We start from the raw sequence: 14,673 nt of genomic DNA on the forward strand, positions 1-14,673 counted from the left end.
GACCGGCCCATTGTTGGAAACCTGACTTTAAGCAACCACAGGAACAGCATAATGAGAGAGCAGCATACAGAAACAGGCAGTAGGAACATTCGCAGGCTGAGCGGGACTTGTGCTGTGTACCATGGCAGATTGGATGAGTCTTTATGGATGCATTTCTAAACATGGCCTGTGATTTTACCACTTGATGCTTGTGTGGACTCCACCCAGCGCGACACTCCTTTTTTCGGTCAACACTGATGGTTTTAGTGTGCCTGCCCGACTTCCTTCTCTTTCTGGTATGTCTCGGCGCTCTCTTTACTTTACTTGGCTCTTTAGTTCCACCTCATTTTTCACTGTCATTTGATCTGTGTAACTTTGAATAACCCTCCTCCCCTTTGTGTCACAATAAAAAGAAAATATTGGAAGAACACAATGTGGTGGTAATTCACCTCCAAATCATAAAAAAAGACTTACAGTTGAAGTTCAATGCAAAAGTAAAATTACATTTTGTTTCTTCATTTATTCAGCAGGCCCTGATGTCTGAATTTAACCACTCAAGGCCTTTTAGATGCAACTTTGAAGTTTTAAAATTATTTTGTTGTTGGAAATTTTATTATGTCTGCCCTGTTTTTAAGCACAGACTAGGACAGTAAAAATTCTCGGGTGATACACTAAGAAAAAAAGTCTATCACTGATTTGTATGCAATTACTTATTTACTGGGCTTAACATTTATATCTTGATTGAAAAAGATAACTCTTCGTCTCTCTATGAACTCAGCATGATTTAGCGCAAGTCCTTCAAAATGTTTTACGTCACCAGTAACTTTTTAACAACAGCATCACATTGTGAGTGTAGCTGGACGTGTTGATTCACCAATCACACATTTCATGTCTTGCACTCTTGTGGGTGTTGTTTGAGGTCTGTTGTGCCATTTCCAGTTTTTACCGGAATGGGATTTGTCTTTAAGTGAAGAATCTCATGTGATGCAAACTTTTTATTAATCAATAATTAAGGTTTTAGTTGTGGTGCATTTTATGAATTGGATAGAAAATCTGATTTCTCAGTGCTTGACTTGCTGATTAACAACCAAAGCCAGTAAAGAGGCTTAATTCACTAAAATAATGAGCTTGTTTCTCAAAAACAGCACTGAATACAGTTGTTTTTAATTAATTTATGGATCAAAAGGGTGAAACTGTTTGCTTTTGCTGCATTTATTATTCTATAAAAAAAAAGATACAAATATTTGCTGATCACCAGTCAGAGCTGGTTGAGGAAACTGACTGGCTCTGATCATTGGTTGATTGCCTCGTCTCTAATACTTGCTTTATTAGTGTTTTTCTAAACGAAATGAAATATTGTACAAAGCTCGGTCTCCATGCATTCTTCTACAAACATGCAGTGAATAGGCCACCTCTGCTCCAGCCAAGTAAGGGGATGATCCGGGGATTGAAATTTGAGCTGGTTTTTACTCCGTCTTGTTTCCCTAACACCCGAGTCTTCACGATGGCCGCAGGGGTTGAACAAGTTATTAACCGTAGCTGAGAAAGGAAAAGTAGCAAGAGGAGGTTGTGGTGACATTACTGTAGCTGAGAATGCAGACGTAGGTGGGAAGATTTGGCAGCAACAAAAACATAATTAGGCTGAAGAAAATCTTAGGACAAAGGAGTGAGAAACAAAGAAATTTTGATATTAGATGGGTTAGTTCACTGCTCACTGAAAACCCCCCACTGCTTGCCAGGATAGGCAGAGGTCAGCATGAGGTAGAGGAGGGGAATGAAGAAAATGAAGGAGCACAGAAAAAGGGAGAAGGGTGCGCATGAGATGGGGGCGTTAATGTGAACCAGCTGTAGAAACCTGACACCCCAAGAATGGGTTTGAAAGGAGAGGTGGAGGACTGAGAAAGAGAGGGAAAGAGGGGCTGCAGGAAACGGCATGAGACGAGGGACGGAGAAAAGAAGAGGGGGGAAAAAAGTCCTCATGAAGTACAACAAAGAGAGCCATAGATGAGTGAGGCAGCAAAGTCTTTCTCTGGCAGGCTGTTTTATAAAAGTAAAGGTATTGTAAAGATTTCTGACTAATGATTTGTGAGAAAATATTTGACTTCGAAATTTGTCAAAAGAATCACATTGGGGCCTGTGTTGTTTTTAAACACAGAGTGTTTGACAGAGTATTTGGTTAGAGCTTCCTCTGTGAGACACCACTCCCTGACAATAATGTGAATCATGCACAGCCTTGTCTGTTTGCCTCGGGCTCTGGTGATACAGCCAGCGGCTAATAATGAGCTCTCTATCTGGCAGCGAAACCTGAAGGACAGGGTATCGCTTCCTGACGCCACTGCGTTTAGCTCTGTCAACACTGGTTAGATAGCAGCGATTGAATTTTAATAGAGCCTACCATGCATCTTTCCTGTCAGCACTTTTACATTTTCACAAAAATCCACGACAAGCAACTAATTCTTGACAGGTGGGCCTGAGTTCAAAGAGACCTCCAGAACAGATGTTTTAGCAATTGAGCTCTGCTCCCTGAAAAAAAACTATTAAAACACAATAAATCACCATCAAATCCAGTGATTTAAAGCATATTTTATTTTATTAGGTCTGATGAGGTGGTATTGTCCCACTTTAAAGATTTTGGCTGTTTCCCACCTTTAAAAAAACGAAACAGAAAATATATATTTTCAGTGATGAAAGGTAAACCTTGTATTAACCAGGACACGGGGCTCTTTGTGTGACAGTCTGCTAATGTGAGATATGTTGCAGGGCAGAAGACCGTGTCATTACTCTGGGACAGAGGGCACAGAGGTGGTCCGAATAAAAACTAGCAAGCTTATTTCCCAGGACGGCTGTCTTCTTGCGATGAAACTGTGTTTGTGTTTACAGTGGGGAGCCAGACTGGGGAGGAAAGTGTGTTTATGTGTCATCTTGAATACTCGTGTTGTGGAGGAGTTGCGCTGCAGACCAGCTGATACAGATGGGGAAGATTGAGTGTGACCATGTCTAATTTGAAGTTTGTCCTCTTTTTGAAGATTTCACATCTTTAATTTATCATCTTGTCTGCCTGTATGCTGACTCACAACACTATTTACATTCCAAGGGAATTGTTTAGACTTTCATATTTCCGCAAATACCGCTGATGATGTGCTTTGAATTATTATTGATAGGCCCCAAATTTTTTGACACAAGACAAATACAACTTTCTAGGATTTTGTTTTATTTCTTGGCTTGTCAGCTTGTAGAGTTTTCGACATATGGATATTTTATATTAATTTTAGCATTAATGAGAAATGTAAATAATTCAAAAAGGCTAGAACATTCAGTAAAATCTAACAAAGTAATGAAATTTCTGATGAAGGATACGTTTGGACACCAAAACTTGTATTCCCACGTAAAGTAGCTAAAATCACACACAGGCCTCTCACAATAGATTCACATGATTAGAACGTCATTACTGTGCGTCTTGCCCAGTAAACCTCAGACACACAGTTTGATGTGCTCCTGACCGATGAAGTAAGAGTGACCTTCATGGTCTGAGGTGTTTATAAGGAAGATCGTAGCAGATTATGTCAACATAGCTCAACCGATACAGCAGACTCTTACTGTTGTTGACATAAAAGTACGTCTGTAGAATCTGAAAAAATCACATTTAACTTTTTTGTATAGACAAGTCTAAAACTGAATCATTTTGTCACCCGTTCAGCATAAAATCTACCTTTAAAATCTATATCATATTTGAGGTTTTCTGAAGAGATTGTAAAAATCTGTCAAAAAAGCTAGAGCAGAACTGAACCCTACAACATGACCTAATTTACACCAGTGAACCCATCAAGGACTGGCTGAAAAGTAAGAAACCGAAAGGGTCCAGTCAAAGCCAGATGTGCCACCGGGGCCTTGACCAATGTCAGAAACTCATAGATGGAATTGATTTCAGCCAAAAAGGGAAACACCAGCTATCAGGCCTCTGAGGGTTTGTTGCCTCCATGTTTAATGGATGAAAATAATATTTAATGAGGTGTGATATTTTTCCACATGGTTGTGTTTCTCTTAACTTTTTAGCTATTTTATCCAAAATTCCATTTTTATTACAATTATAGATTTGTTTTGCAGCTATGCCTGAGAACGTCTTTCTTAATCTGCCAGGAATGTACTTACAATCGCCTTATGAGTAAACGCACTCGCATAAGTGCTTTCTAGTTTAACTGCTGATAACTGAGAGCTAATTAATTAAAAATGATCTGATTACCGTCTTTGATTTATCTGGGCATCCATACCTAAAGAGACTGAAAACCATCGAAATAACCATATAGCTTTGTACTTTTTTCTTTTAGGTCTGTCAATGTGTCTGTTTGTGCATTTCATCTGAAAACAAGCTCCTTTAGACTGGGTCTTCAGTGTCAGATGTTTGTTGTTATGAAGATTTTTCTGGTGACTCACACATGGTAATAGGCAGAAGCTTCTAGGATGTGATCGATCTGTGGGCCTTCAGTTTGACGTGATTCATGGCTCCCCTCCTTTCTCATGCGCTTACAACCTAATAGCTTCAAGCTGCTTTGGGGTGGAGCAGCAAATTCTAACTATAAGTTAAGTGTGAGATTGAATTTCACACAATTCTCTTCTCCAATACCTCATTTAAACGTTACAGTGCTGTTTTCGGCTTTTCTTCCTTTTTCTTCTTATTATTATATATATTTTTTTTACATTTCATAAACCAGTTTATTTGTAAAATTATTTAAAATTACATATTAATGTGTCCTTGTGTACATGTGCGTGTTAGTTCCTGCGATGTGTATGTCTGCCCTCTATTGTATTTCCTCAGCTCCTCAAGGGAGGAAAGTTTAGAGGCCTCAGAGAGAGGCAGGAGGTCGCGCCGTCGCCCACAGTCCCCAGACAGCATGTCTGCCATGTGCCACTGCCGACACAAAGATGACGAATCTATGCAGCACACAGGAAACTACCTGACTGCAGACATTTTTGCCACTTTCAGTGTATTATCTATGACCAAAAACAGCCTTGCATAGAGAAGTGATGAGTGAGAGTGGGGAGTGGGAGTTACTGTGAAAAAACAGTGGAATAGAAAGTCACAAAGGGAACATTGTCTCAGATAAGATCCCTGGTGGACACATTGCGCAATATTATAAATGTCTTCAAGCTGCCCTGCATGTGGATGAATCACTTTACTGAAGAAGAGAAAAATCAAACCAAAAAGGATGATGAATGTGATTTTGTAAGCTGTAATGAGTAAAAGGCAACGCTTTTTTAGGTTGAGCCAAATACATTGTGGTGAGAAACTTGCTATGAAGTGTTAATGTTGGGATTCATGCTGCGGCCCGATCACTCTTCAGAAATGTTTTCTTGCTGTTGTTTATAGTTTCTGCCAGGCACGTACAACAACTTCCATATAACCTTACTCCACATCCTTCTGCTTTTGTACTTCTCCTTGTCATCAATGACCAAGATTCAACCCTTTCACAGAACTCTGCCTCCCTAGTTTCTGTAAGAGGGGTTCTTGGGGCAATAGCTCTGGGTTCAAAACACTACCTGTTGCAATTTTTGGATTAGGATACCTATTCCTGTCAGCTTATTCAGGAATTGGGGTTTGAATGAACTTTGTGTAGCAAGATGCAAACTATTAAAACAAACATAAGAAGACTTTTAAGAAGCAAAATCAGTTACCCCTTAAATATCTGAACTAACTGAACACCACTTTCTTTCTAACTGTCCTCGAGGGATGTGGTTCCCCACATACTGCTCTTTAGGCTACTTTATAGCAGCAGAGAGTAATTAGACACAAGTATTCACTGGTGCTCTTTGATGTGTTTTAGAACAGGATTTGTTTTGCAGATGATACTTGCAGCATTTGGCAGCAGTTGTCTGATGTGGTGTCCTACATCCACCTCATTGAAACTCACTCTTGTTTTGTCTGTTTGCGTCTCTTTAAAGCACACACACGATTGTCTGCTTCTTCAATTCATGCTTTCTTGTTGCATTGTCTGCACTGAGTGCTAGTTAGCTTTAATTCCTTTGTGATTTTGTCCGTTTGATCGATAATTTCTATGTTTTTTTTTTCTCTGTGCACAGATGTGCTCCAGGTTTTTTGGGAGAGTACTGTCAGCACAAGGACCCCTGTCAACCAGGATACTGCCTGAATGGGGGGAACTGTTCTGTGTCCATGTCAGCTGGGGTTCCTGTTCCCGGTAGCGCCTCCTGCACCTGTCCTCTCGGCTACACTGGACAGCACTGCCAAACTCCCCTAAACTCCACGTGTTATCCAAACAACCCATGTGCCAACAAGGGGGTCTGCACCCTGCTGTCCCTTGTCAAGTACAAGTGTGAGTGCACCAGAGGATGGACAGGTGAGATGATGTTTAATCAACTCTTTCATCACTTCCCAGAATTATTTGGTACAAGGAAAGGTAACCCAGCTGCCTATTTTTGTTTAGTTTTTGTTGCTTCTGAAGCATCAAAGCAGTTTATTCTGGAATACTAGTTTTTAACTTGCTGATTGTGGCATTGCTCCCTTCATAAGGATAACTTCCCTAAATTGTTTCAGCTGTGTTTTTTTGGCAGTGTCACAAGAAGAAGGGAGTTTATGAAGTGAAAAAGGGCTTTATTAGCAAAGATTCAGCTCAGGAAATTCCATCAAACATTTTGAAACTGCTCTGATTGCCTAATCGATTGCATTTTTCCCCTTTAGTGTCACACTGTTGAGTCATCGCTATGCCTAATATCTGGCTGAAAAAATCTGACTTTCTTTTGCATTAGGCCCCGTCAAAGCACACAATCTCACAATCTGCCCATCTTCACCACTTACATCAACTTCAATACAAAGTTACTGAGAAATCTAGAACATGCTAATGGGTACAAATTAGTCATGGGCAACTGGTGTTTCTGAGAGTGTTTCATAAAAGTACCACGATACATGTAAAACTTTCACATCAAACAATATGATAATTACTCCCACTACTGCTGTAACAGTGTGACATATATTTAATAATTAACTTCATAATAGTATAGTAAATAAACATTTATTTATTGCTTAGAGTTCTCCAGCAGAATTGGAAAACTCAATATGGCAATATGGAATAAATTCGATCCAATTTTTGTTAGAATTTTTAAATAAACAAGTTTGTTGTACAGAAAATGTAAACTTTTTGGTATTCTGCTTATCATAGAGCAGAACAAGTCCGTTTGATCGATATGTGACATTGCCTCTTAATTAATGGGCTATTTACTCAGGTTGTCAGCGCTTTCCCATCTATCTCTTTGAAATGAGTTTAATGCCAGGAGGGGTGTTACGCAAAATCGACTTTTTGAGCTTTACATAATCTTATAATGTTATGATCTCATCAAAGACATAACTAAAGTGTTGCTTTGAAACATTTTAAAACAACTGAAGGTAACATTATTATGTGATTGTGCCGTAAAATGGCATTATGTGCATAGAAAATACATAATATTGCCCCTCTAAGCCTGAGGAACTGTATGCAGGTTTGATGTCTAATTCCTCATTATCTGTCGTGTCACTTTTTCTAACGAAACCAAGGACAGCTAAAGCACCAACGTTAACCGCTTTGTTCCCCCAATTTCCAGGTCCACGCTGTGAGCATGAGGACAGTTGTCTCTCCAGTCCCTGTGCCAACAGAGGAAGGTGCAGCTCTCTGCCTGGTGGCAGCTACACCTGTTCCTGCCTTGCCGGCTATCAAGGCCCGCGCTGCCTTAATGACACAAATGAATGTGCAGACACACCCTCTCCCTGCCAGAATGAAGGCGAATGTGTCAACACCCCTGGCTCTTACAAGTGAGTTTCCAGCGATCACGTGAGAAACGTCGCTACTTCCACATGTTTTCTCTTGAAGGAATAGCAGACGGATTGTGCTGAGTTTGAAGAAGTTTATTGAGTGAAATGAGCTGTGCTTTTGCTACAGGTGTGTCTGTAAGCCAGGCTTCACGGGCCTTCAATGTGAGAGTTCATACATCCCCTGCTCACCTTCGCCATGTCTAAATGGAGGCACCTGCCACCAGACATCTGAAACCACCTACTCATGTCACTGCCTTCCAGGTGCCTGCCGCCACACTCTTATTGAGATGGAAACATTGGAAGAAAGAACTAAAAACTGTTACACTATAATTGGTATTTATAAAAAAAATAAGTCATTTGAATGTTTTAATAGTTACTCTATGCTGTTTGCAGTGCAAACAGTTTGACCTTGATCTTTGTTGTATTAGCCACATAGCAGCCTGTTACATTTAGCTGGTGGAAACAGCAAACACACTCCTGTACAGTTTATACTGCAACAGGACGTACTTTATTCTAAAATCAATATTCAAAACAGTTGTTTGTTTGTCTTCATGGACATTGATAGATGTGCGCCATATCTTTACAAATGACTCTGTTTTTCATTGATCCCAGGTTTTAATGGAACTAACTGTGAGAACAACATTGACGACTGTCCTGGCCATCAGTGTGCCAATGGAGGAACATGCATAGATGGAGTCAATACCTACAACTGTCAATGTCCTCCAGAGTGGACTGGTAAGAGATTCTTATATTTAATTGTAGTTGGGATAAAATTAATCTCATTCCTAGATCTGGTATGTGACTAGATATGTCCTTTTGGGCTCATGGCTTTAAATATTTACTTAAAACTATACATTTGTAGTAATTTAAAATATCTGTACAAAGATATTCTAAGTGAAACGTGTCCTCTGTTAGTGAAAATATATATATATATATTTATTTATCTGAATCTGTTTTCAAGTGCCTGTCATGAGTTTAAAACCAGCCTGCAGAAACACAATCAAAGGAATAAATAAAAGAAAGTTGGACACTGTGGGAAAGTTCAATCATTTTATATTTTCAATTTCTGTCCAAAGTGACTTCCCTCTGGAAGTGGGTTATGCTGTTTCACCAGAAATCCACCTAGCTCACTTATGATGAAAGCAGGTATCCAAAGTGTTATTTTAACACGTCTTCTTCTGTGTTCATTTCCCATCCACAGGTCAGCATTGCACAGAGGACGTGGACGAGTGTCGGCTGCAGCCAAATACTTGCCAGAATGGCGGAACCTGTAGCAACTTGTTTGGTGGCTACGTCTGCGTGTGCGTCAACGGCTGGAGTGGCCCCGACTGCTCGGAGAACATTGATGACTGCGCCACAGCCGCATGCAGCCAGGGCTCCACGTGTATCGACCGTGTTGCGTCTTTTATCTGTGTCTGTCCCCCAGGAAAGACAGGTGCGCTTATATATTAAGAAGGCAGTGAAAGAAATACTTTGATATGGATTTTCACTCTTTCTTTGAAAAAAGTATTCTGTCACTTCAACCTGATACTGATTTTTTTTTTCTTGGAGATATTGAAATAGTATTCCTGTCTACTTAGTGGAACCAATAAACAACATTATTGTAAAAATTATAAAAGGTTTATCTATATATTGTATAACATGAGCTACATTCTTTTATTTTAAACAGAAAATAATTTCCAAATTTGTCCTTCTGTAATCAAGTCATAAATCTTGTTTCAGTCAGATGAGATGCAGATGCATCACTACAAAACCTTGTGTGATAAGCTTAATACTGGCGACCAGCCCATGCCAAATAGAGAAATTACATAACGCAGTGTTTACTTACATCTTTGTGATCTTAACTAATGGCTCATTTCTTGGAGTTTGACCTTAAAAATAATGCAGGATGTTTCTGTACAAAAGCCCCATTAGAGCAGGAGTTTCAGCAGTTGTTTCAAAGGTTTTCTTGTTTTTTTCTTCACATGGGAATAAACAATTTTCACTAAATGTTTCTACCATGTTGTTTTTGTCAGGTTTGCTCTGCCATAGAGACGATGCCTGCATCAGTAACCCCTGCAGAGAGGGCTCACATTGCGACACCAACCCCATCACTGGGATGTTCAACTGTAACTGTCCACCGGGATACATAGGCAATACCTGCAACAAAGACAGAGATGAATGCAGCATTGGTGAGACAGCGACTCGAAATATTTTCCTGCTTAGCTTTCTGATCTTTGTTTTTTTTGTGTGGTTTTAATTATTTTGTTTTTGTTTTTTCTTTCATTAACAGGTCCTAACCCATGTGAGCATGGCGGTCAGTGTGTGAACACTGACGGCTCCTTCACTTGTAACTGTGTCAAAGGTTACTCAGGGCCTCGGTGTGAACAAGATGTCAATGAATGTGCCTCCAACCCCTGCCTGAACGATGGCACATGTCTGGATCGCATCGGGGAATACACCTGTATCTGCATGCCCGGTAACTTCTTAAGAAGCTGAAAATTACCACACAAATTCAAAAAGAAACCCTAAATGAAGCTTTTTCACTTTGTTTTTTTTTGTTTGTAAGTAATACAATTATTTATGCTAGACTTTTCATAGATAAAATCACAAGGTGGTTTATGGAGATTCTGACGTGGCCTTAAGACAGTAGGAACAACTGATAAAAACAAGAAGTAGAACATTTAACTAAATAAAAGTGTCCTAAGCTGATTTTAAAGGAATCAATGAAATCGGCAACACAGTCATATTTTTGCTTAGAAATCCTCCAGACAACATAAGTCTGCCAAGATAGTACTTTTAACTGGGTTACATTAGTAAACGCAATGAAACCATTTTAATGTTGTTTGCAACAGTAAAGTGATACAGGTGAAGTGATTAATTTAAAAAAGAAATAAGGAAAAATAATAATAAAAAACACAGTATTTTTGTTTGTTTTTGTGCCTATTTTTGAGCCAACTTGATGTAAATCCTCTCACATAATTATTGTTTTTTGCTTCCCCTAATACCTACAGGATTTGAGGGGACTCATTGTGAGATTGACGTGAATGAGTGTTTGAGCTCTCCCTGTCTGAACCAGGGTAAATGTGTGGACCAGGTCAGCCGTTTTGTTTGCCAGTGCCCAGCAGGTCAGTTTGGCACAAACCTGCTTTCACTTATTTCTCTGACAGATCCAAATCTTCTAGAATTTTCTTTCTTTCGTTGCCTACTTCAGCTTGTTTTTCTGTAAAATGTCCTCAGGTTTCAGCGGAGATATGTGCCAAATAGACATAGATGAGTGCTCCAGTACGCCTTGTTTAAATGGAGCCAAGTGTATCGATCGACCCAATGGATATGATTGTGAATGTGCAGAAGGTGAAGGCGAATACCGCGTTTGGCTTCAGTTGAAAAACTATTTTAATTCCTTGTGTCTTCCCTTTAACAAGAACTTTTCTTCATAGGCTTCACTGGTCTGCTCTGTGAGGAGAACATCGATGACTGCGATCCACCACCTTGTCATCACGGTGTCTGTAAGGATGGCATTGCCACCTACTCTTGTGATTGCTCCTCTGGCTACACAGGCTCCATCTGCAACATCCAGGTCCAGGAGTGCCTCAGCAACCCGTGCCAAAATCGAGGGCGCTGCATCGACTTGGTTGATGCGTACCAGTGTAACTGTCCATCAGGGACCTCAGGTAAGTGATTTGCACATTTGAAGAGTTACCTAATATCTTGTTTTTATTAGAAAAAGCTATCTGTAGTTATTCAGAATCAGCTTTATTCCCCAAGTTGGTGAATACAAATAAGAAATTTGATTTTGACTTCCACTTTTTCCTCAGTGAGTATATGAAAGTATATGAAAAGTGATTTTGTGTACATACAGTGTTTTTACAAACAAAGAAGACATGGTTTGATCCATATGAATATGCAATGTATTTGTCTGGGCACTTCCACTGTTAATTGTTCATCAGATAAACAGCCTGGAGGAAGAAACTGTCTCTGCCGCAACTTTACAGACAGTGTTATGTTAAGTTGAATGGGGTCTGCAGAGTGTTTAGTTGCTCTTTTTGACCAGTAGATCCACCTCCTCCCTGTATGTATGCAGACTCATCACCATCCTGGATCACACCACTAACAGTGGAGTCATCTGGAAACTTTGAGAGTTTTATAGATTACGCCACTGAGGTGTAGTCTGTTTTGAAGGGATAAAAGAAGAGTGGGGAGAGAGCACAGCCCTGAGGAACTGTGCTCTCGGCCCTGATAGTGTGGGGAAAGATGCTTCCCAGCTTCACCTGCTGGTTTTCTGCCAGTCAGACTGGTGAATGGTACTATTAGCAATGGGCTGCACAAAATATTTGGTTTGTGTCAAAAATGTTGTTTTTTTGTTGTTTTTTTTCAATTACATATATACTTTGAAAACCAAGAGAAATGCATATTCTGATTTATTAATGTTTAATACTTTAAGTATTGGTTAGTTTTTATGGCCCTAAATTCTTTATAGTTGGCTTTTAAGTAAGGTTTGTAGTTAATATTGTATCATATTTTCTTTTTAAAATGAAGGTATTTTAAACATTATTTGCCCAAATCCACACCAAACCCTTGATTATCTTTATAGTAGTATGTTATAATTAGATGATTGAGTCATCTTTGTTAGAAAAATGCTATTAGAATTTAATGGATTATTAATCCTTAAGCATAGAAAACATTGATGAAAGTCCTGTTGCCCCTAAGTAAATAATATATTTCTTTCCATTTAAAGCTCACATTCACAAATTCACTTTATGCATTCTGTCTTGAAGAGTTTAATATAAAACTTTGTTAAATGCTAACTTTATGAAATTGTGTTCCCAATTTGTTTTTGGAAAACTCAAAACTTTGTAGTGCATTTTGGATGTTTTGAAATCTAAATGTCTGTTGCTTGAAACAAGTGCCACCAATGTAAAAGCTTCATGGATTATTGGGTTCAGTACCACCCTTAAAACTGGTACTGTTTTTACTAAGCCTAGTGTCAGGTCACCCTAATAGATTTTATGCTCCACTTCCTCTCTGCTGTTCCTTCCCCTTCTTTCTCTATCCCATTTCTCACTTCACCTTTAGTAAGCATTTTAATAATGTTAAGCACTTATGTTGTGCTTGCAACATTCCTGTGTGCTACTTAGTCTGTCTCAGTTCTCCTTTTATAAGTTTTGCTAAATGTGCTTTACTTTGAGTCCAACGCCCCCTACTGGTGTAATCTTAGATAAAGTCTGTTTCCACAGTAAGATTGTTAGTGTTTTCTCAAACTCCAATCTTTATTTGAGTTGGTCACCAGGCAATCAGCATGAAGCTTTTGCAGGAACAGCAGTAATATATTAAACTGTCCTCATCTTTGCATTTCTTTTCTCTTCAGGTGTGAACTGTGAGATCAATGAGAATGACTGTGCCAGCAACCCTTGTAAGCATGGAGAATGCCAAGATGGCATCAATGAGTACAAATGTGTGTGTTCCCCTGGATACACAGGTATGTGTTTGCTCTGTGTCTGAGTAAAATCCCTCACAATAATCAATTTTGTTTTAGTCCAAGTATGCTACTGAACTTTTCAATATGGCTTACACCTGCATAACTCTTCAACAGGAGATCAGTGTGATGTCAACATCAATGAGTGTAACTCAAACCCATGCATGAGTGGGGGAACCTGTGTGGACATCGTGAATGGGTTCCAGTGCCTGTGCCCACCCGGCACCTACGGCCCGCTGTGCCTGTCAGGATCTGATCACTGTGCTTCCCAGCCTTGTGTTCAAGGAGATTGCATCGAGCAGCAACACGGGTACTCAAAACCACTGATTCCTGGTCTTCAATGTCAATAGGAACATTAGTTGTACACTAAATTTGCTTTCTTGTTGTAAATGTTATAGTTGTGTTATATGCTGTCTTTACACATGAAAATTATGTCTGAAAGTAATGATTGATTGAAAGCAGAAATAAGAGTAAATTTATTTTACTAAATTATAGTAATCTTTTTTAAAATATTAATTACAACAACCTGAACATGTATTGGCTCTTCTCCTCACATTGAGATCAAGAGGGAGATTCAGGTTATTTTATCCAAGTGCATCCAGTTGCCTTCTGAAGTCATTTCAGTAGAGAATAGTCCTCCTGTAATATGGTCATTTTTTTATGATTTGGGATTAAGGTTTTTATTCTATTATTAATTTATTGTCTGTTTTCTTCATTCGAGTTAATATTTACAGCAAAAACCAATGTCGGCACAGATTTTCTGACATTTTTTGAAGTTCTGTTTTTCTTTTTGGTTGTTCTTGCAAACAAAAACACCTTGTAAAAACATTTATTAATTTCAAATTAATCTCATCATCATTTGTCATTAAATGAAAGACGTAAAATCAAACATTTAGGACATAGATGTCTTTACCATGGACATGATGAGGGTAAAGAGACTTGAACAATGAGTCTGTCCCATCTAAAGGAAGCGTCTGTCCATCATCCCGTCTTGTCTAGATGTTTTGATTGTACCTTTTCTTGCTATTGATTCAAATAGCAATTTATTTCTTAAGCTTTCAATATTTTCCACACTTTTGCATTTTTACATTAAACTGACTTTATATTCACACATGCTAATCAGACTGATAGCTAAGGAAACAGATAACTGATGCCTTTAACTGACTTCACAGTCTGATTTATTGGTTTTTCTCTCATCAAGGTACCGATGCGAGTGCAAGCCCGGTTGGGTCGGGCAACACTGTGAGCAGCAGAAGAACGACTGTCTGCTGAATCCTTGCTTAAATGGGGCCATCTGCCAGGATCTGCTCAATGGCTACACCTGTCAATGCAAACCAGGATTCAGAGGTAGAGCTATGAATAGATTAGGCAAATATTACTTCCCTAAAACCTGGGAATGATGTTCCCATTAACCAGTGTGTATTTCAGGATAGTCAATGAAGGC

The 14,673-nt window shown here is 39.1% G+C and overlaps 1 protein-coding gene across 1 annotated transcript in view; it reads left to right on the forward strand.

Moving 5' to 3' along the window:
* notch2 (notch receptor 2) overlaps positions 1 to 14,673 on the forward strand; it is a 48,576-nt gene that overhangs the window by 21,583 nt on the left and 12,320 nt on the right. Inside the window, exons 3-15 of the mRNA XM_055044317.1 lie at positions 6,055 to 6,329; positions 7,567 to 7,774; positions 7,902 to 8,035; positions 8,387 to 8,509; positions 8,976 to 9,209; positions 9,790 to 9,945; positions 10,047 to 10,232; positions 10,768 to 10,881; positions 10,994 to 11,107; positions 11,194 to 11,427; positions 13,122 to 13,232; positions 13,347 to 13,539; positions 14,431 to 14,576. Coding sequence (XP_054900292.1) covers positions 6,055 to 6,329; positions 7,567 to 7,774; positions 7,902 to 8,035; positions 8,387 to 8,509; positions 8,976 to 9,209; positions 9,790 to 9,945; positions 10,047 to 10,232; positions 10,768 to 10,881; positions 10,994 to 11,107; positions 11,194 to 11,427; positions 13,122 to 13,232; positions 13,347 to 13,539; positions 14,431 to 14,576 — 2,228 coding nt within the window. The remainder of the gene's footprint in view (positions 1 to 6,054; positions 6,330 to 7,566; positions 7,775 to 7,901; positions 8,036 to 8,386; positions 8,510 to 8,975; positions 9,210 to 9,789; positions 9,946 to 10,046; positions 10,233 to 10,767; positions 10,882 to 10,993; positions 11,108 to 11,193; positions 11,428 to 13,121; positions 13,233 to 13,346; positions 13,540 to 14,430; positions 14,577 to 14,673) is intronic.

The sequence above is a fragment of the Poeciliopsis prolifica genome, unplaced genomic scaffold, assembly GCF_027474105.1.
Source record: "Poeciliopsis prolifica strain line A6 unplaced genomic scaffold, Auburn_PproV2 SCAFFOLD002, whole genome shotgun sequence".
Taxonomy (NCBI): Eukaryota; Metazoa; Chordata; class Actinopteri; order Cyprinodontiformes; family Poeciliidae; genus Poeciliopsis; species Poeciliopsis prolifica.